Source organism: Trachypithecus francoisi, unplaced genomic scaffold (assembly GCF_009764315.1).
Source record: "Trachypithecus francoisi isolate TF-2019V2 unplaced genomic scaffold, Tfra_2.0 Lachesis_group12, whole genome shotgun sequence".
Classification (NCBI taxonomy): domain Eukaryota; kingdom Metazoa; phylum Chordata; class Mammalia; order Primates; family Cercopithecidae; genus Trachypithecus; species Trachypithecus francoisi.
In genome coordinates, this window is record NW_022681457.1 from 11299266 (window position 1) to 11322656 (window position 23391).

General features: G+C 42.3%; 1 protein-coding gene across 1 annotated transcript in view; it reads right to left on the reverse strand.

Annotated features, from left to right (window-relative positions):
- NLRP13 (NLR family pyrin domain containing 13) overlaps nt 1–23391 on the reverse strand; it is a 44299-nt gene that overhangs the window by 10847 nt on the left and 10061 nt on the right. The window contains exons 4-7 of the mRNA XM_033224526.1: nt 22895–22960; nt 8310–9897; nt 6176–6346; nt 2959–3123 (exon numbers count right to left, since the gene is read on the reverse strand). Of these exons, the coding sequence (XP_033080417.1) occupies nt 2959–3123; nt 6176–6346; nt 8310–9897; nt 22895–22960 (1990 nt within the window). The remainder of the gene's footprint in view (nt 1–2958; nt 3124–6175; nt 6347–8309; nt 9898–22894; nt 22961–23391) is intronic.

Consider the following 23391-nt stretch of genomic DNA (forward strand, 5'->3'; position numbering starts at 1 on the left):
GTTGAGGTGTGGGCTGGATCACACTTAGTTGCAGAATGACAGGACCACCTTGTGCATTACAGGATGTCAGTAATAACCAGCCTTTACCCACTAGGTGTTACCCACTAGTAGCATCCCCCGCACCATCGGGACAACCAAATATGTTGTCCACGCATTGCCAGATATCCCCTGGGGGAAAAAATCAAATCATCCCCAGTTTCAACTAATTTAATAGAATCCAGTTGAAAACCCCTAGATCTGGGGAGGATCAAAGAAGCCTAAGGAGATTATGCAAAGAAAGGCTGCTGGGTGAGATAGCTATGATCAAAGTGAGGGGAAAGCTGGCTGGAACTGAGACCTAAGGTGGTGGGAAGGAAGAAGAGGCCAGGTGCAGTGGCTTATGCCTGGAATCTCAGCACCTTGGGAGGCCAAGGCGGGTGGATCAACTGAGGTCAGGAGTTGGAGACCAGCCTGGCCAACATGATAAAACCCCATCTGTACTAAAATTACAAAAATTAGCTGGGGATGGTGGTGTGTGCCTGTAATTCAGTTATTCTGGAGGCTGAGGTGGGAGAACTGCTCGAACCCAGGAGGTGGGGGTTGCAGTGAGCTGAGATTATGCCACTATACTCCAGCCTAGGAGACACAGTGAGACTCCATCTCAAAAAAAAAAAAAAAAAAAAAAAAAGGATAGACGACCAATAGACAGACAGGCAGAGAGACAGACAGAAACAGAGACAGAAAGAGAGACAGAGACAGACAGACAGAAAGAGATATAGAGAGATACAGAAATAGAGACAGAGAGAGAGACAGAGAGAGAGAGAGAGAGATATGGAGAGAGAGAAAGAGAAAGAGAGATAGAGATAGAGGGATAGAGAGAGAGATAGATAAAAAGAGAAAAAGAATAGAGATAGAAAGAGATAGAGTGATAGAAAGACAGACATAGATAGATAGATAGAAAAATAGAAAGACAGAAACATAGATACATAGAAACATAGAAAGAGACAGAGATAGAAAGACAGAGATAGATATAGAAAGGGATAGAAAGAGATAGAGATAGAAAAAGATAGAAAGATAGAGATAGAGAGAGATAGAGAGAGATAGAGATAGAAAGGGATAGAAAGAGAGAAAGAGATAGAGATAGAGATAGAAAGAGATAGAGATAGAAAGAGATAGAGAGAGATAGAGATAGAAAGGGAGAGAAAGAGATAGAGATAGAGATAGAAAGAGATAGAGATAGAAAGAGATAGAGATAGAAAGAAAGGAAGGAAGGAAGAAAGAAATTAAGTATGTCAATGTGACAAGTAAAGAGTAGGGGGATCCCCGAGGTTCCCCAAAGCATACCCCACTGCCACCCCCGCTGTGCCACCCCAACTTGCAAGGAAGATGCTTTGAGAAGGCCGCAAGACTTACGACAGCTCCTTCAGGGGACACGTTGGTAGTGTGGAGGACTCCCTCAGGCTTTTCATATCAGAGAGATCATTGTCCCCCAGGCTGAGGAAGTTGAGACTCGTGTTCTCAGTGAGTTTGAGAAAGAGCTGACAAATCTGGTGGGTAAGGCCACAGGACTCCAACCTATCACAGAGACCCCGAGACAGACCATTACTCTTCAAAAGAGTGATCTGCATTTACAGACCCCCATGCTCCGTGAAGGAAAGCTTTCTCCCTCTGCCTCATCCCTTTCAGAGGTTGGATGGCCTACATGTCAATGCTACTCAAAGTGTGGTCCATGATCCAGCAAGGGCAGCATGACATGTAGCCTGTTAGAAGTGCTCATTCTCAGGTCCCACCCCAAACGTGCAGGATCTCTGCAGTTGAGTTCCTGGAATCTGCATTTTTTTTTTTTTTTGAGTTGGAATCTTGCTCTGTTGCCCAGGCTGGAGTGCAGTGGCACAATCTTGGCTCACTGCAACCTCTGCCTCCCAGGTTCAATCGATTCTCCTGCTTCAGCCTCCTGAGTAGCTGGGATTACAGGCATATGCCACCATGCCCTACTAATTTTTGTATTTTTTAGTAGAGACGGGTTTCACCGTGTTGGCCAGGCTGGTCTCGAACTCCTGACCTTGTGATCTGCCCACCTGGGCCTCCCAAAGTTCTGAGATTACAGGCATGAGCCACCGCACCTGGCCTGGAATCTGTATTTTAAAACACCCACTAGGTCGGGGCAGGCACAGTGACTCACGCCTGTAATCCCAGCACTCAAGAGGCCGAGGCAGGCAGATCGCTTGAGTCCAGGAGTTCAAGACCAGCCCAGGCAACATGGCAAAACCCCATCTCTACAAAAAGTAGAAAAATTCACTGGGTGTGGTGGCACACACCTGTGGTCCCAGCCACTCAGGGGCTGCAGTGGAAGGATTGCTTGAGCCAAGGAGGCAGTGGTTGCAGCAAGCGGAGATCACATCACTACATTCCAGTGTGGGCAACAGAGTGAGACCCTGTCTCAAAAACAAAACAAAATAGGCCGGGCGCGGTGGCTCAAGCCTGTAATCCCAGCACTTTGGGAGGCCGAGACGGGCGGATCACGAGGTCAGGAGATCGAGACCATCCTGGCTAACACGGTGAAACCCCATCTCTACTAAAAATACAAAAACCATCCGGGCGAGGTGGCGGGCGCCCGTAGTCCCAGCTACTTGGGAGGCTGAGGCAGGAGAATGGCGTAAACCTGGGAGACGGAGCTTGCAGTGAGCTGAGATTCGGCCACTGCACTCCAGTCCAGGCAACAGAGCGAGACTCCGCCTCAAAAAAAAAAATAAAATAAATAAAAAAATAAAAAATAAAAAATAACTTCCCCCAATGTGAGGCTGATATACATTAAAATTTGAGAACCACTGCTCCACACATAGGAACATTTTCCTTTGCTCATCTTTCTCTGTCTCCTTTTGCTAAAATGCTGAGTACTGTCAGCCCTCCCAATGGATCGTGGAAGTGAGGGGTGGTCTTGCAACCCCCCTTGACAGATCTAGGGAGCCAGAGACTTACCACAGATACTTGAGGTTGCAAGCTGAATGTTTCAAAGCTTTAAGAATCAGGGGGACAGTCGCTCCCAGCTTGTTAGAGCTGAAGTTCAGATGGGTCAGCTTGCTGTTACCCTGAAGGACAAGAATGAGGTCCTGCAGAACCCACTCGGGAGTTACCGATTTGCACCTGAGGAAGGGAAGGGACATGAAAGCTGGACTGGGGGAGAAGACTGGTTTCCAGCATCCCGTCTGCCTCCTCACCCAGCCTTCTACCACACGCACTGCCAAGGTTATACAGGGTACACAAGGCATCTAAAACCATGGCTGAGCCATGGTACTGGACCTTGAAAATGAAAACTAATATATACTCCTCCCAAAAATCAGTAAACTCGGTTGCACGTACGAAGTGAGGAATCCCTCCCCTCCCTCTCCACCTCTCCTAGAGATCTGCCATGAAGACGTCCTGGGGCCACCTACTCTTCTAGGAGTAGGTGTATTGTATGTGTGACCCCCCGCGACACACATACAATCCAACCTAGAAAGAATAACTCAAGCCCAGCAAAAATAACTGTCTTGCATTTTCTTGAACTTCTTTCTCCTTATCTTGAGAACTAAATAAGACCAAAATTTTAATATTAAAAGAAAAATTTAAAAAGACGACTGCCCAATCCCATTACTGGGTATATGCCCAAAGGAACATAAATCATTCTAATATAAAGTCACATGCACATGTATGTTCATTGCAGCACTATTCACAATAGCAAAGACAGGAGATCAACCTAAATGCTCATCAATGATGGACTAAACAAGAAAATGGGGTACCTATACACCATGGAATACTATGCAGTCATAAAAAAGAATGAGATCATGTCCTTTACGAGAACATGCATGGAGCTGGAGGCCATCATCCTTAGGAAGCTAATGCAGGAACAGAAAACCAAATACTACATGTCCTCACTTATAAGTGGGAGCTAAATGATGAGAACACATGGATACAGAGAGGAACACCAGATCCTGTTGGAAGGTGAAGAGTGGGAAAAGGCAGAGGATCAGGAAAAATAATTAATGGGTACTGGGATTAATATCTGGGTGATGAAATCATCTGTACCACAAACCCCATGACACACATTTACCTGTGTAACAAACATACACTTGTACCCATGAACTTAAATGTATTTTTAAAAAATAAGTGAAAGCCACAACCCCCTATGCCTGCCTCTCATGAGTTTGGTCCAGCTCACTCAGTACCACTGATGTCTGAGGAAAATTCTGATCAAACCTTTCACTCTTAACTGGTTGAATCAATGCACGCATCTAGGCTTTAGACCTGGAAAAGTGAGACCTAATGGTGGTGGAAAACCAAGGTAGAATTCATTGGCCTACATGCCAGATCATTCAAACAAATCCCACCTCAGATTCAACGCTATGCATTTCTCTATAGTTTTCCCCGCTTAATTGTTATGCAAGGTCCACCTCCATTTGCTCATTTCTTCCTATTTTCAAGCCAGATCTGACACCCTGTCACTCATTCCTCCTTGGATCATATTAGCAGGGGACCAGTACGCTTCTGTCCACAGCTGTCCTCCAGCTCTGGAGAGGACACGCCCCCTGCTCACCTTTATTTTAAAAGGTTCTGTTTTTAATTCACATACTTTTTCCCTTTTCTGCAGCTCATCTTTCTCCATAATTCATCCCAGGACAAGCCTAGGAAACCCTGGTGTTGCCTCCAAGAGGAAGGACATACACATCAAATGCAGTGGTATGCTGATAAATGTTACCCCTGCATCTCTAGGAAAAAAAAAAAAAAAAAAAGTCCTAATTTATAGCTTCGCCAATTTCTGTGGTGTAAATCCTCCAAGCTAGTCATGGCCAATTTCGAGCTGCCTACTTGCCGTCACTAAACAGAGTTACAAAGACAGATACACACACAAGTGGCTCTCACCAGCTTGTAGGAGCTGGCTCCAACATGTCACTGGACAGAAATAAATGTCCAGAACTGGTAATAGAAGTGCTGACGGCCTTCTTGATATCATTTGAATATCCTAAGTACATTCTCCTCATGGTGACTTCTATCTTGTTTTCTTGTCTTGGAATGTTTTCCCCCAGGTATCCACAGACACAGTCCCTCCTCCTTCCCTACATCGAGTCACGTCAATCTTTACCCAAATACCTTTTGAGTGAGGCCCTTTTGCCTTTCCTACCGAAAAAACGCAAGCCACCTTCCTCCTCACACATCCTTTCTGAGCCCCCAGTTTTCTTCAGGAGATGCCACCCTCTTGGGTCCTATTTTGATCATTTTATTTGCTTTCCTGACACAATGTAAGATCCCTGACAGCAGGAGTCATCTGTTGGCTTCACTGCTAGAACCTCCGAACTGAGAACAGAACCTGGCACACAGGAGACGCCCGGTACTCACGGAAGGCAGCAGTGTCCCATCAAACACTACCTACTGTTGCTTAAGACACGAAACAGTCTCAGACTACACGTGTCTGCAGCTCCTCTCCAGTGCTTTGACTCCACTATACCCTTGAGGTTTTCTACTCCTTCAAATCCAGCTCAAAACAGCAGGACTGAGGCCCTAGGGAAAAATTACTTTGTCTACAGGTACCTCTAGCCTGAGATCATTCGTGATAGATCAGCATTTTAAAATTTCAGCCTACTTTGCTTAAGTAGTAGTTTCATAAATACAAGCACAGTTTATTGTATCCTCCTGAGCACCTAGCTTGCCTTCTGGCAGACAGATAGCCAGAGGTTGGATGGCCTGCATGTCAACACTACTCTAAGTGTGGTCCACGATCCAGCAAGAGCAGCATGACATGGTAGCCTGTGAGAAGCGCTCATTCTCAGGTCCCACCCTAAACGTGCGGGATCTCTGCAGTTGAGCTCCTGGGAATTTTTTTTTTTTTTTTTTTTTGAGACAGTGTCTCACTCTGTCACCCAGGCTGGAGTGCAGTGCTGTGAACTCGGCTCACTGTAAGCTCCGCCTCCCAGATTTGCGCCATTCTCCTGCCTCAGCCACCTGGATAGCTGGGACTACAGACGCCAACCACCAACCCCGGCTAATTTTTTGTATTTTTTAGCAGAGATGGGGTTTCACCATGTCAGCCAGGATGGTCTTGATCTCCTGACCTCATGATCCAGAGAAGTTGTACTTCTCAAAAAAGAAGTACTCATCAAAAGAGAGAAGGTGGGTGATTTTCCCAGGGTATCCTCTTGAGCAGCTGGCATCTCACACTTACGTCAGTTTCTGGATGTTGCATCTTGGATTTTTCAGTGCAAGACAGAGACCCTTCACAGAGGAAGCATGAAGTTTGCTGTTACTCAGGTCTAGCTCATGCAGATTCTCATTCGTGACCAATGTAGAACAAATACTGTTCCATGCGTGCATCCTGGAATCAACCTCGCTTGTCCTTCATGAGGTAGAGAGAGAACATCATAAGAGCAAATTAGCCTCAAGCAGCACCTGGAACACAACCTATGGGACACAGAAAGAAGCCCTAACAAAATTATTACAATTTTCCTAATGGGGCTGGGTGCAGTGGCTCACGCCTGTAATCCCACCACTTTGGGAGGCCAAAGCAGGAGGATCACTTGATGTCTGGAATTTGAGACCACCATGGCCAATGGGGTGAAGCCCCATCTCTACTAAAAATACAAAAATTAACCAGGCGTAGTGGTGCATGCCTGTAATCCCAGTTACTCGGGAGGCTGAGGCAGGAGAATGGCTTGAACCTGGGAGGTGGAGGTTGCAGTGAGCTGAGATTGCACCACTGCACTCCAGCCTGGGCGACAGAGCAAGACTCCGTCTCAAAAAAAAAAAAAAAAAAATTTCCTAATGCAATGGGCACTGAATGTTATTAAGAGTAATCGAGCATTAAAGTCATAAATCAAGCTTTTTATTTCACAAGAGATGAGGGAAGTAAAATAGAAGAAACATTTCTTAAGTACCTAAAGGGTATATGCAGTTATACCCTGCAAGCCCACAGTTGCAGCACTGTTAAGAGTCATGTTTCCAGTTTTGGTGGGGGTGGGTGGGAGTGGGGTGGGGGGTTGTGCACACACTTGTCCATTTTCAGATAAAGATTTCTGGGGCCCATCTCATATCTGCTTAATCAGAATATCCCCAGGATAGGAATTGAAAACTGAAATCAATGTGCGGTTTAATGTCCCTGTACTCAGCCATCTGGAACGAAGCATACAGGCTTGTTTTTGTGCCAAATAATACTGGAATTGGACAAAAACACCTTCACTACCTGCTCCAGGAAAGAGCTGCTCTTGGTAGATAAGACTAGGAGCCAACTTCCTGACTTACGTACCCATGCTAATCCTCAACACTTGCTTCAAGACTCTGGCCTATCGATGCAAGGCAGTTATCTGAAACTCTGTCCAATCCAAACCAATTCTCTATCTTTCATTACCCACCCTAAAACTCACCCACCTTAAAAATCATCCAGCTCAGGTTCTAGAACTCTATACATGTCCTCTGACTTCCTGCTCCCGAGACATGACTAGACTCTGTAAGGTGTCTCTCCCTTACTGAAGTAAAAATAATAAGCTTAGTTTTGCAGGACCTCATTCTTGTCCTTCTGGGTTATAGCTGACCCATCTGAACTTCAGCTCTAATGAGCTGGGAATGACTGTCCCCCTGATTCTTAAAGCTTTGAGACATTCAGCTTACAGCCTCAAGTATCTGTGGTAAGTCTTTGGCTCCCTAGATCTGTTGGGTGGGGGGCATGAGGGTTGCAAGACCACCCCTAGTTTCCATGATCCATTGGGAGGGTTGACAGCACTCAGCACTGTAGCAAAAGGAGACAGAGAAATGAGCAAAGGAAAATGTTCCTATGTGTGGAGCAGTGGTTCTCAAATTTTAATGTATATCAGCCTCACCTTCGGGGTGGTTATTCTTTATTTTGTTTTTGAGACAGGGTCTCACTCTGTTGCCCAGGCTGGAGTGCAATGATGTGATCTCCACTCACTGCAACCACTGCCTCCTTGGCTTAAGGAATCCTCCCACCACAGCCCCCGAGTGCCTGGGACCACAGGTGTGTGCCACCACACCCAACTAATAACCACTCAGTCATGGGCATTCAGTTACATACAGGTAGATGTCTTAGCACAATGCCTGGTACTTAAACCTTCCATATTATACACCTAAGATATAAAGATCTGTAAGTAGATCAATTAAATTAGCTAGGAAACTAGATGATGCCTAAAGGACAATATTCTTTCAAGCTGGAGCTGCTCCAGACCGTTTGGTCAGAAATAAGCATGAATACATAAACGACAACACATCCCTGGTTTTGCATGAAAGAATTTGCACAGAGCCTGAGAAAATAGGAGAAAGTTGAGAAAGAAATGGTTTGTAATACTCACTCCAGAATTTCCAAGTCCTTTTCAAGGATGTGACTGCTAACAGAAAGCCTTAGCTTATCTAACCTTTTACAGTGCTTTAGACAAAATGAAGAAGCTTGGAGTTCTTCGTCCCCCAGAATATTAAGGTCAACTTCAAAGATATGACCCAGCATCTTCTTCGCAAAGTCTTCCTCCTGGGACTCATGTAGGCAGTGAAAAAGTTGTAGAACATGAAACTGGAGAGAGGCACTTTCAGCCTTAACTAACTCTTCTCCCCACTTTAATAATTCCTCCATTACCCTGGGAGACATTTTACAATGCAAAGTATCTTCCAGTTCTCTTGCTAGGTTTTTCTTTAAAAGACCAAAGAAGAACAGAACCACTGGAGTCCAATAGGCTTCTTTGTTAAGCAAGACATCTCGCAGTAATATCTTCATCTCTTGTGGCTTTGTGGAACGGGGAAGGAGTTCTCTAGGTTCCTCTAGCACGAAGGACATGGCTGCAAAAAACTCCTGGAAACTTAGGTGGGTGAAAGTAATGCAATCCCTACAGTCGTTGCCTTTTTGAAGAATATTGAACTTGTAGAGACAATCAATGAAAGGCACTTCCAGGCCCTCGAGTTCAGTGTCTTCTCTGTCAAATGTGAAGTTCATAGACCACAGCCCCTCTTTGGCCAGATTGCAGAGGGCCCTCCATTGTCCTGGCCAGCTTTCATCTGCCAAATCCACCTCCGCTGTGGAGAACAAGTTGGAGAAAAAATAGGCATACAGACTGGTGGTGGTCTGTGTGATTGACTGGAGATCATAATGCCTCACCTTCGACTGCTTCAGACAGGAACATACGGTCCAACACACCATGGGGGCACTGCAGGAATGAAGGAGATTTTCGTTTTTTCTTATCTGTTGCAGGATTTTCTCGACCTCCCTTGAGTCTTCAAAGTGTCTCATGAAATATACCCACATGTCTTCCCCTGTGAACCCTGTAATTTGTACAAAGCAGGGATTCACTAACGAGGGCTTAAGATCTGTCACAAAACAGGTCTTGATCGTGATCAGTAAGGTAGCCAGGGGAACCAATTCTTTCTTCACCAAGCTGAGTAGGATTTTGGTCACCGGGAGCTCCTGGTACCAATCTGTACATGGTGAGCCATCATCCAAGCTCTCAGAGCTTGGCTCAGATATGATTATTTCCTCAAAGCCATCGATAATAAACAGAAGCTTCTCTGGTTGAGACATGAACTCTTCAATGGGGGCATCGGAATCGGGCCAATCCAAAGAAATCAATTCAGCAAAGGTAGTTTCTTTCATGTACCTTATTTTATGGCAGCTGAGAAAGAAAACATAGGAGAATCTTTGCTGAAAGAGAACTCCATTTGCCCAGTGCAGCATAGTCTGCATTGCCAAGGTGGTCTTCCCAACCCCTGCCCTCCCCACCAAGACTGTCGTCTGAGCCTGGGTTCTAGTCCTCTTAGGATCCAGCAGGCGCTGCAGTTCCTCATGTTCACCCTCTGATGTATTACGGATATATACGTGGTCTTTAGGCCAATCGATGTTGTCCCATGTCTCCAAAAGTTTAGCCTTCATCTTCTCTCTGTATTTTCTTCTGTGGTCTAGAGATGGGGAAGGGGGGAGAACAATGGCAAGAATAAGTTTCAGAATTAGGAATGATTCAATTACAAAGTTCCTACCCCAAAGACTTGAATAAGACAAACCCTGCCTTCCCAGGTTTTGTGGGAATGCAGTGGTAGAAAGTTACAAAAGGAGGCTGAGGCAGGAGAACGGTGTGAACCCGGGAGGCGGAGCTTGCCGTAAGCCGAGATCGTGCCACTGCACTCCAGCCTGGGTGACAGAGTGAGACTCTGTCTCAAAAGAAAAAAAAAGTTGCAAAAGGTGAAGATAGTTAAATAATTTGATGGTATATACAAATGAAAAATAGAGAACAATGTCAGAGAGATCAAGAACACCTTTAGGAGAGGGCAGAGAAGGGATCATAGTGAGATGTCTCTCACTAGAGGAAAATACACTGAGAGTGGAGAAGAATCATCAGAAGAGAAGTCAGTCTGAAGTCCTTTCAGACAGGGTGGAAGGCCAAGGTGAATGCCTACCCAGAATTTTTTCTGCAAGCCCCTTGAGGGTGCCTACCCCATTCTCTGACCAGCTCAGAACCCCAGTAACACCTTCTAGCCAGTAGAGGGGACCCCATGAGCCCTCCTCACTCACCAGCTATCAGATTGTATCTCACTTCCTTGAAACACTTGAGGGCAGCAACGGATTTGGGCAGATGAGAGTCCCCCACTCACTGAAGACTGACCCAACTCACTAGGGAACCGGTAACTGTAGAGCCTGCCAGTTTCCCAGGTCCCTGTGCCCATACAGCTTCAGCTGGTGAGGGCTTGGACTCTAGGTTGCCCTGAAGATCAAGGCTTTGTCTCTCCCATTCTTCCCATTCCTGGGTTTCTTCCCAAAAGGACTACTGTGGGATCAGTCACAGCACAAGAGCCAGCATGTCTAGAGAGGCTGGGGTGAGGAGGGATTGAGCCTAGCTGTTCTTAGAGGCCTTCTGGGGCCTGTTAAATATCCTGAGACAGAAATGAGCATTCTAGAGTACAGTGACCAAGGCACGTGGTAGGAGGCTGGATCATGAATATCTTTGCTTCGAAAACCAAGGAATGAGACACCTTAATTTTTTAAAGCTCTTGGTTTTGTAAAGAATAGATTATGATGCATCAGTGTAAGAAAGAAGGCAGGGAAAACAGGCAGAAAGCTACTACTATCTTCATCTAAGTGAAAGTGGGCACCTGGTAGACTAGAATATATTCGTAGAATATACCCCATAAGGATATGTAACTATTACATATCTGTAAAAAAATTAGGAATGAGTGGTAATCACCATTCTACTTTCTACTTCTATAAGTTTTTTAGATCCCATATATTAGTGAGATGGGGCTGTAATTGCCTTTTTGTGCTTGACTTATTTCATTTACAATATCCAGGTTCATCCATATAGTCACAAATGATAGAATTTCCTTCTTTTTAAAGGCTAAATAGTATTCTTTTACATCTATAGGCCTTATTTTCTTTATCCATTCATCTGTTAATGGATACCTAGGTTGATTTCATATCTTGGCTATTTTGAATAGTGCTGCAATGAACATGGGAGTGAAAATCTCTCTGACATACTGATTTCTTCTTGCCAAGTGAAATAAGTCAGACACATAAAGACAAATGCCACTTGTATGTGGAATCTAAAAAAGTAAAATTCAGAAGTAGAGAGTAGAATGGTGATTACCAGAGGCTGGGGAAAAGGGTGGGAGAAGGAGAGAGGAAGAGGAGAAATTTTGAGCAAAGGGTACAAAGTTTCAGGTAGACAAGAGGAATGAGTTCTGTGATGTATTGCATAGCGATGTAACTGTAGTTAATAACAATGTATTATATAGTTCAGCATTTCAGAGAGAATAGATTTTAAGTGTTCTCACCACAAAGAAAAAGTAAGTGTTGTGGATTGAGGAGGTTCGAGATGGCTGACTAGAGACATTGGGTGCCAGTTCTTAGAACCAAACTTACAAATAGGTAATTACAACCATGTGCGGTGGCTCATGCCTGTAATCCCAGCACTGTGGGAGGCCAAGGCAGGTGGATCACCTGAGGTCAGGAGTTCAAGACCAGCCTGACCAACATGGTGAAATCCCGTCTCTACTAAAAATACAACAAGTAACCAGACGTGGTGGCACACACCTGTAATCCCAGCTACTCAGGAGGCTGAGGCAGGAGAATCACTTTAACCAGGGAGGTGGAGGTTGCAGCAAGCCAAGATCATACCACTATATTCCAGCCTAGGCAATGGGGCAAGACTGTCTCAAAAACAAACAAAACAAATAGATAATCACAATTCAAATAGAGTATCAGGAGAGAATACTCGAGCCCAACAGAGAACTCATAGGAAGAAGCTGGGGCACAGAAAAAGGAAGAGAGGCCAACTTGGCCAGCAGAGATCAGCTAGGATAGGCTTGCTTTGTCCAGCTGCACCCAACTTCACTACCACCCCTCCATGACTGATCATGAGCCACTATGCATTCCACAGATCAGCCCATTGCCTGATGCACAAGAAAGTTTCTCCTGGTGAACAAAGATCAAGCATAAAAGCTACTGCAACTGCTGCAGCTGGCTCTAATCTGCAAGGGTCATCTACTGGACTAGATGTCAAACTACACAACCCAATACAAAAGCTGCTGACACAAGTAAACAGTGCTTGGGAACCAGATAAGCTTCAAGACCTCACTAACCTGGCTCCACAGGAGACCAAGAGCCTACGCACACACCTAGTAAACCACTACTAAAACCACATTTAGAAAGCCACTGCACTAATCCTGTCTATAACCAAGGAATTCATACAGTCTTTGTCAATGAAAGCACTCAGAAAAGCCAAATGACCCTACTAAACATATGTTATAGTCACATCCTCAAGGGAAAAAAATAGTCCCATCTAAGCAGTAAATGCAAAAATAAGAAGTGATAGTTTCTTCACGTAAGAAACTAGTGTACAATTCTTGGCCTATGAAAAAACCCAGGGTATTATGACACTCCCAAAGGATTGTACTAACTCTCTAGCAATGGATCCTAACCAATGGACCCTAACCAAAATGAAAATGTAAAAAATGCCAGATGAATCATTTAAAATATTTTAAAGAAGTTCAGTGAGATCCAAGAGAAATCATAAAATCTGTACAAATAAATCAGAAAATAAATTCAGGATATGAATGAGAAATTCACCAAAGAGACTTTTGAGAGAAAAATAAAATAAAACTTCTGGAAGTGAAAATTAATTGAAGTTACAAAATATAGCTGAAACTTTCAACAATAGATTAGACAAAGAAGCGGAAAGAATCTCACAACTTGAAGGTCTTTCAAATTAATTTAGTCAGACAAAAATAAACAAGATTTTTAAAAATGAACAAAGCCTTCTAAAGGTATGGGACTACATACAATGTCTGAACCTATGAATCATAGGTATTCCTGAGGGAGAAGAAAAAGCAAAAAGTCTTAAAAACCTGTTGTGGTAATAATTGAGAAAAACTTCCCTACTCTGGCAAGAGATCTAGGCATCCTGATATAAGAGGCTTAATGAACTCCAAAAAAATGCATTGCAAGTAGGTCCTCACTATGATACTTATTCATCAGACTAAGTTTAATGTAAAGGAAAAAACTGCCTAAAATCAATAAGAGAAAAGAATCTAGTCACCTATGAAGCAAATCCCATCAGACTAACAGCAGATTTCTCAGCAGAAAACTTACAAGCTAGAAGGAATTGGAATTCTATTTTCAAAGATGTTTTGTTTAAAGAAATAAAAACTGTTATCCCCAAGTTATTGTATCCTCTACAATAAGCTTTATAAATGAATAAATAAAGTCTTTCTCAGACAAGCAAACAGTGAGGGAATTTGTCACCACTAGACTTGTACTACACAAAATACTGGAAGGAGTTCTAAACATGGAAATAAAAGGTTGATACTTGCCATCATAAAAAGACACAAAAGTATAGAATACACCAGTCTTATAAAGCAATTACACAAAGGAGAAAGAAAGAAATCAAATGATAGCATGACAGAATTCCATCAAATCACAAAGAAAAGGAACAACAACAAAAAAATCTGCAAAGCAACTAGAAATCAATGTTGTAACTGGAAAAAAGATCATATATCAAGATTAACCTTCAACATACATGGATTAAATGCTCTTCTTAAAAGATACAAACTGGAGGAATAGATTTTAAAACATAAGCCAAATATATGTTGCTTTAACATACCATGCTCATGGATAGGAAGAATCAATATCGTGAAAATGGCCATACTGCCCAAGGTTATTTATAGATTCAATGCCATCCCCATCAAGCTACCAATGACTTTCTTCACAGAATGGAAAAAAACTGCTTTAAAGTTCATATGGAACCAAAAAAGAGCCCGCATTGCCAAGACAATCCTAGGTCAAAAGGACAAAGCTGGAGCGTCACGCTACCTGACTTCAAACTATACTACAAGGCTACAGTAACCAAAACAGCATGGTACTGGTACCACAACAGAGAAATAGACCAATGGAACAGAACAGAGTCCTCAGAAATAATACCACACATCTACAGCCATCTGATCTTTGACAAACCTGACAAAAACAAGAAATGGGGAAAGGATTCCCTATTTAATAAATGGTGCTGGGAAAATGGCTAGCCATAAGTAGAAAGCTGAAACTGGATCCTTTCCTTACCCCTTATACGAAAATTAATTCAAGATGGATTAGAGACTTAAATGTTAGACCTAATACCATAAAAACCTAGAAGAAAATCTAGGTAGTACCATTCAGGACATAGGCATGGGCAAGGACTTCATGTCTAAAACACCAAAAGCAACAGCAGCAAAAGCCAAAATTGACAAATGGGATCTAATTAAACTAAAGAGCTTTTGCACAGCAAAAGAAACTACCATCAGAGTGAACAGGCAACCTACAGAATGGGAGAAAATTTTGCAACCTACTCATCTGACAAAGGGCTAATATCCAGAATCTACAAAGAACTCAAACAAATATACAAGAAAAAAACAAACAATCCCATCAAAAAGTGGGGAAAGGATATGAACAGACATTTCTCAAAAGAAGACATCCATACAACCAACAGACACATGAAAAAATGCTCATCATCACTTGCCATCAGAGAAATGCAAATCAAAGCCACAATGAGATACCATCTCACACCAGTTAAAATGGCAATCATTAAGAAGTCAGGAAACAATAGATGTTGGAGAGGATGTGGAGAAATAGGAACACTTTTACACTGTTGGTGGGATTGTAAACTAGTTCAACCATTATGGAAAACAGTATGGCGATTCCTCAAGGATCTAGAACTAGATGTACCATATGACCCAGCCATCCCACTACTGGGTATATACCCAAAGGATTATAAATTACTCTACTACAAAGACACATGCACACGTATGTTTATTGCGGCACTATTCACAATAGCAAAGACTTGGAATCAACCCAAATGTCCATCTGTGACAGACTGGATTAAGAAAACGTGGCACATATACACCATGGAATACTATGCAGCCATAAAAAGGATGAGTTTGCGTCCTTTGTAGGGACATGGATGCAGCTGGAAACCATCATTCTTAGCAAACTATCACAAGAAGAGAAAACCAAACACCGCATGTTCTCACTCATAGGTGGGAACTGAACAATGAGATCACTTGGACTCGGGAAGGGGAACATCACACACTGGGGCCTATCAGGGGGAGGGGGGAGGAGGGAGGGATTGCATTGGGGAGTATACATGACATAAACGTTATGCACATGTACCCTAGAACTTAAAGTATAATAAAAAAAAAAAAGAAAGAAAAAAAAAAGAACTAGAGTTTAAAAAAAAAAAAAACTCATCTTACTTCACTATAGACTGAAGGTAAAAGGCTAGAAAAAGATTCCACTTTTCCCCCTTTGCTTCACAAAAAGCAAACTGGAGTAGCTATACTTATATTAATTGAAAGAGACTTTCAACCAGCAATAGTTTAAGAAAAGGCAAAGCAGGTTATTATATAATGATGAAAGGATCAATTCAAGAAGATATAACAATCCTAAATATATATACATCCATATCAGAGTACCTAGATTCATAAAACAAATACTAGACCTAAAGACAGAAAAACATTAATAGTGGGAGACTTCGACACCCCACTAACAGCACTAGACAGATCAAGACAGAAAAATCAATAAAGGAAGTCTGAATTTAAATTGGACTTTAGACCAAATGAACCTAACACACATTTACAGAACGTTCTACTCAACAACTGCAGAATACACATTCTTTTCATCAGTGCATGGAACATTCCTTGAAATAGACCATATGTTAGGCTACAAAAGAAGGCTCAATAAATTTTTTAAAAATTGAAATTGTATCAAGTATCTTCTCAGACTACAGTGAAATAAAACTAGAAATCAATCTCAAGACAAACTCCCGAAACCATGCAAATGCATGGAAATTAAACAACTGCTCCTAAACAATCTTTAGGTCAATGACAAAATTAAGACAGAAATTAAGTTTTTTGAAACTAAAATGGAGACACATCAAAACCTCTGATACAGCAAAATCAGTTTAAGAAGTTTATAACATTAAATGCTTACATTAAAAAAAATACAAATTAACAACCTAACAATGCAACTCAAAGAAAAAGAGTAAGAAACAAATCAAACCCAAAGCTAGAAGAAAAATAACAAATCAGAGCAGAAATAGAGACCAAAAAAACAATACAAAGGATCAATAGAACCAAAGGTTGGTTACTTTAAAAGATAAACAAGATTGATAGATGGCTAGCTACACTAACTAATGAATGAAGAGAAGATTAAACAAACTCAATCAGAAATGAAGAAGGAAACATTACAACTGATACCACAGAAATACAGAAGATCAGAGACTACTACGGACAACTCTATACTCAAACTAAAAAATGAAGAAGGAATAAATTTCTGGGAATATACAACCTACCAAGATTGAATCAAGAATATAAATCCTCAACAGATCAAAAACAAGGAGTGAGTGAATCAGTAATTTTTAAAAAAATTAACAAAAAAATCCCAGTACCAGAGGTATTTCACAACCGAATTGTACAAGACATACAAAAAAGAACCGGTACCAATCCTACTGAAACTGTTGCAGAAAAAAAAGTTGAAGAGGAGGGAGTACCCGCTAACTCCTTTTATGAAGCCAGTATCATCCTGATACCAAAGCTCAACAAGGACACAAAAAGACAACTACAGACCACTATCCCTGATAAACATAAGTGTAAAAATCTTCAACAATACCAGAAAACTGAATCCAACAACACATAAAAAAGATAATATAGCCGGGCGCGGTGGCTCAAGCCTGTAATCCCAGCACTTGGGAGGCCGAGACGGCGGATCACGAGGTCAGGAGATCGAGACCATCCTGGCTAACCGGTGAAACCCCGTCTCTACAAAAAATTACAAAAAAAAAAAACTAGCCGGGCGAGGTGGCGGCGCCTGTAGTCCCAGCTACTCGGGAGGCTGAGGCGGGAGAATGGCGTAAACCCGGGAGGCGGAGCTTGCAGTGAGCTGAGATCCGGCCACTGCACTCCAGCCTGGGCGACAGAGCGAGACTCCGTCTCAAAAAAAAAAAGATAATATACCATGACCAAGTAGGTTTTAATCTAGGAATACAAGGACAGTTCAACACTCACAAATCAATAAATGTGATTCACCACATAAACAGAATTAAAAACAAAACTATATGATCATCTCCACAGATGCATAGAAGCATTTGGTAAGATTCAGTATCCCTTCATTAAAAACCCTCAACAAACTAAGCTTCAAAGGAACATATGTCAAATGAATAAAAGCCATATATGACAAACCCACAACCCACATTATACTGAATGTGAAAAAGTTGAAAACAGTCTCCCCAAGAGCTGAAACAGGACAAGGATGCTGACTTTCGCCACTCCTACTCAACACAGTACTGACAGTCACAGAGCAAGAGAAAGAAATAAAAGGTATCTAAATTGCAAAGGAAGAAGCCAAATTATCTGTTGATAATATGATCTTATATCTAGAAAACGCTAAAAACTCCTTCAAAAGACTCTTAGATTGATAAATGAATTCATAAAGTTTTAGTATTAAAACAAATCAATGTAAAAATATCAGTAGCCTTTCTATACACCATAATGATCAAGCTGAGGACCAAATTAAGAAGGCAATCCATTTACAATAGCATTAAAAAACAAAAAAACAAAAAAAACCCACCTAGGAATGTTCAACCAAAGAGGTGAAAGATCTCCACAAGGAAAACTACAAATAAACTTAAGAAATTATAGATGACACAAGGAATGCTCATGGATCACAAGAATAAATGTCACTGAAATGACCATACTTTCCCATATATCAATTCAATGCAATTCCTATCAAACTCCCAGCGACATGTTTCACAGAGTTAGAGAAAACAATCCTAAAATTCTTATGGAACCAAGAAAGAGCCCTAATAGCCAAAACAATCAGAAGTAAAAAGGACAAATCTGTATGCCACATTACCTGACTTCAAATTATACTACCAGGATATAGGAAACAAAACAGCATGGTACTAGTACAAAAATAAACATATAGATGAACATAACAGAATAGAAAGACCAGAAATAAAGCTATATGTCTACAGCTAGCTGATCTTCCACAAAGTCAATAAAAACATACACTGGGGAAAGGGCAGTCTATTCAATAAATGGTGCTGGGAAAGCTGGCTAGCCATATGCAGGAGAATAAAACTGGACCCTGTCTCTCACCATATCCAAAAGCTAACTCAAGATGGAATAACGATTTAAATGTAAGACCCGAAACTGTAAAAATCCTAGAAGAAAATCTAAGGAAAACTGTTCTGGACATTGGCCTTGGCAAAGAATTCATGACTAAGACCTCAAAAGCAAATGCAAGAAAAACAAAAATAAACCAGTGTGATTTAATTAAAAAGTGTCTACACAGCAGAAGTAATCAAGTGAACAGATATCCTGCAGGATAGGAGAAAATATTTGCAAAGTATACATTCAAAGGGCTAATATCCAGAACCTACAAGGACCTCAGTTTAAACAAAATAATCCCATTAAAAAATGGAGAAAGAACATGAGCAGACATTTTTAAAGAGAAGACATTCAAATAGTCAAAAAGCATTTAAAAAATGCTCATTACTACTAGGCAGAGAAATGCAAATTAAAGTCTCTGTCAAAAAACCCAAATGTTCGCAAGGATTCAGAGAAAATAGAACACTTGTACACTGTTGGTATGAAAGTAAATTAGTACAAAATCTATGAAAATATTAGATTTCTCAAAGAACTAAAAATAGAATTACCATTTGATCTAGCCATCTCACTACTGGGTATCTACTCTAAGAAAAAAAAAAAAATCAAAGATACCTGCACTCCTGTGCTTATTGCAGCAGTATTCACAATAGCAAAGATGTGGAATCAGCCTAAGTGTGTATTAATGGATGGCTGGATAAGTGTGTGTGTGTATACACATGAAGAGTATTCATAAAAAATAATGTATTTTTCGGCGGGCGCGGTGGCTCAAGCCTGTAATCCCAGCACTTTGGGAGGCCGAGACGGGCGGATCACGAGGTCAGGAGATCGAGACCATCCTGGCTAACACAGTGAAACCCGTCTCTACTAAAAAATACAAAAAACTAGCCGGGCGAGGTGGCGGGCGCCTGTAGTCCCAGCTACTCGGAGGCTGAGGCAGGAGAATGGCGTAAACCCGGGAGGCGGAGCTTGCAGTGAGCTGAGATCCGGCCACCGCACTCCAGCCTGGGCAACAGAGCCAGACTCTGTCTCAAAAAAAAAAAAAAAAAAAAAAAAATGTATTTTTCAGCAATATGGATAGAAGCGGAGGCCATTATCTTAAGTGAAATAAGTCCGACACAGGATAACGAATACCACGTTCTCAATTATAAGTCAGAGCTAAATAAGTGTACACATGTACATATACAATGGAATAATAGACATTGGAGACCTAGAAGGGTGGGAAGGTAGGAGGGAATTGAGGAATGAAAAATTCCTTTAATAGGTACAATGCAGACGGTTCAAGTGATGGCTCCACCAAAGCCCAGACTTTACCACTACATGATATATACATGTAACAAAAAGGAATGCAAAGTATGTATTGAGTCAAGATATTTCTATTAATTTGGCAAATATTTGAAATAATTTTTATTGATAGTTGGAAGGAAAAAGACACCCACAATATCACAGTGGATGACATTTTTTTAACAGCCTTTTAGAGGACCAATTTGACTATAAACTTTAGATTATATATATCTTTTTGTCTAGGAGTCCTACTTTAAGACTGTCTTCTACAGAAATATTTATGGATACGCACAATGTGATATGGACATTTATCAAAGTATTGCTTAATGTTTTTAAAAAAGCCTGGAAGCCTAGATTTCTGTCAACAGGAAAAGATTAAATATAAACCATGACATATCCATATAAAGGTATATGGTAAAAGAATAAATATTACTCGATGTGATCCCAGAAAAATGATTAAGGATCTGGAGAAGAGGAACTTACCCTGAATTATCTTGGTGGAGGTGGGGTGGCTAATACAATTGCACGGTATCCTCCTAATGTAGGAGCAGACGGAGATGAGGCACAGACACCCAGAGGAAAAGACATAGCAGGTGGCAGTGAGGCCACAGAGGTGGAGATGAGTCATGAGGCCACAACCCAAGAAATACTGGCAGCCACCAGAGCTGGAAGAGACCAGAACAGATCTACCCCCTAGAGCCTTACTACCAACACCTTGATTTCAGTTATTTGATGTATTAGTCTATTCTCACACTGCTAATAAAGATGTATCCAAGACTGGGTAATTTATCAAGAAAAACAAGTTTGATGGACTCACAGTTCCACATGGCTGGGGAGGCCTCACAATCATGGCAGAAGGTGAAGTGGGAGCCAAGACACGACTTACATGCTGGGAGGCGAGAGGGCGTGTGCAGGAGAATGCCCCTTTATAAAACCATCAGATCTCTGGAAACTTATCCACTATCATGAGAACAGCGAGGGCAAGACCCACCCCATGAATCAGTTACCTCCCATCAGGTCCCTCCCATGACACATAGGAATTCAAGATGAGATTTGGGTGGGGACACAGCCAAACCATATCATTTGGCCTCTCAAAGAGTTGTTTTGTTGGTTTTTGTTTCTTTTTTTTTTTTTTTTCTGAGATGGAGTCTTGTTCTGTCGCCAGGCTGGAGTGCAGTAGCACCATCTCAGCTTGCTGCAAGCTCCGCCTCCCAGATTGAAGCAATTCTCCTGCCTCAGCCTCCTGAGTAGCTGGGGCTACAGGTACACGCCACCACGCCCGGCTAATTTTTATATTTTTAGTAGAGATGGGGTTTCACCATGTTGGCCAGGATGGTCTTGATCTCTTGACCTCGTGATCTGCCTGCCTCAGCCTCCCAAAGTGCTGGGATTACAGGCGTGAGCCATCGTGCCCGGCAGATTTTTTTAAGCTATCCAGTTTGTCATACAATTGGTTGACAGTGGCCCTAGGAAACTACTGCAGCACACAACCTTCATTGCAAGACTCAGCATCCATTTATAGGCCCAGGATACTGAATGCTGAGGCTGCACACACAGGAGAAGTGATGTCATGGGAGGATAGAAGGGCAGAGAGATACCTACCATGACAAGAAGTCAGTAGGTAACTGATTGGAAAACTAAGAAATAGCAGGAAATATTAATCACTTACGACCATAGAAACAAATATCGGAAGTAGCCCCCAAGAGTAGTGGGTGGATGTCTTTGTAGAGCAGAACTCAAGAGCTGGCCTGGAGGATTGATGGTTTGCATTACAAGTTCTGTTTCTGTGACTCTTTGGGGCTTGCATGCATGCACAGGTATTTCTTTGATAAAACGAAACTGAGTACTAGAATGTGTGTTTTACTTTCTCAGTGTCACAATCTCCATAGGGCCACCGACACAAAAACTACAGATGCCTATTAATTCACCTGTTAATAGGTAACCCTCAATATCAGTTATTTAACAAAAGTACAAAGTCCAGAAGTAGACACCAGCGTGTGAGAACCTACAGGAAAAGCAGATAATCCAGTTTATAGTAACCTATTTTTCTGTAGGAGATTGGTCACGGTGGTGGGAGAAATTGTAGGAACAATGCAAACCTTGGAAGGCAGTGGGGTGTGGGGGGGGTTACAAAGCTTCAGCTAAGAATGAGTTGAGCAAGCCTGTAATCCCAGCACTTTGGGAGGCCGAGACGGGCGGATCACGAGGTCAGGAGATCGAGACCATCCTGGCGAACACTGTGAAACCCCGTCTCTACTAAAAAATACAAAAAAAAAAACTAGCCGGGCGAGGTGGCGGGCGTCTGTAGTCCCTGCTACTCGGGAGGCTGAGGCAGGAGAATGGCGTGAACCCGGGAGGCGGAGCTTGCAGTGAGCTGAGATCCGGCCACTGCACTCCAGCCCCGGCGACAGAGCAAGACTCCGTCTCAAAAAAAAAAAAAAAAAAAGAATGAGTTGAAGGCGGTGGTTCTTACCCCGGGGCAAAGGGTAAGAAGTAGGTACAAAAGAATGCAGGCGAGTTTGTCTGAATAGCTTGTTTATCATGTCTCCAGAAACATGGCCTTTCATCACCCACATGCAGGGGTGGGGTATGACCATGTGAATTGCCCACAAGTGTGTTGACTCAAGGCCTTTGTCATTAAATCTGTTCTAAATAAATGCCCACAATGCCAGCTTGTCAGGGCCACAGCTGCTAACTCTTTACAGCACCCTCCTCAGTGTCTGTGGGCAGCCCGGTCCCCTGGCCTGCTCTTTCGCTGGATATCTGTGTCTGAGTGCATTTTTTCATCCATCATTCAGCCAGGGTCTGCAGATTGGACCTGGCATTTTTCAATAAATTGTACTGGAAAAAGTAGTTGGGAAGAGCTTTTAATTTCTTGCATACCATAAATTGAAGAAAATGTCAGTAGGAGGCAACTCTACTCTGGACCTAGTAAAACCAGTGCTCATCGAGCAACCTGTCCATTACCAACATAAAGTAGTGTACATACCTGCTTCTTCTAGCATCTCTGGTTCTTCATGGTTTGGATCTTGGCATCCCTGGACCTGTACATTCCCTGAAATAAACAGTGATGATGAGATATGAAAATACCCCAGACTGAAAATGGGCCACCATGATAAAGACTCTCAGTAGAACCAACTCTTTCTATGGCAAACTTGAGAGTGAAGAGACTGGAGGAATCAGAATGCACAGTTTATATTTATTTAAGAGATGGAGTCTCGCTCTGTCGCCCACGCTAGAGTGCAGTGGTACCATCTTGGCTCACTGCAACCTTTGCCTCCCGGGTTCAAGAGATTCTCCTGCCTCAGCCTCCTGAGTAGCTGGGATTACAGGCACACACCACCAGGCCTGGCTGATTTTTGTATTTTTAGTAGAGATGGGGTTTCGCCATGTTGGCCAGGCTGGTCTCAAACTCTTGACTGGAAGTGATCTGCCCATCTAGGCCTCCCAAAGTGCTGGGATTACACACATGAGCCACTCTGCCCA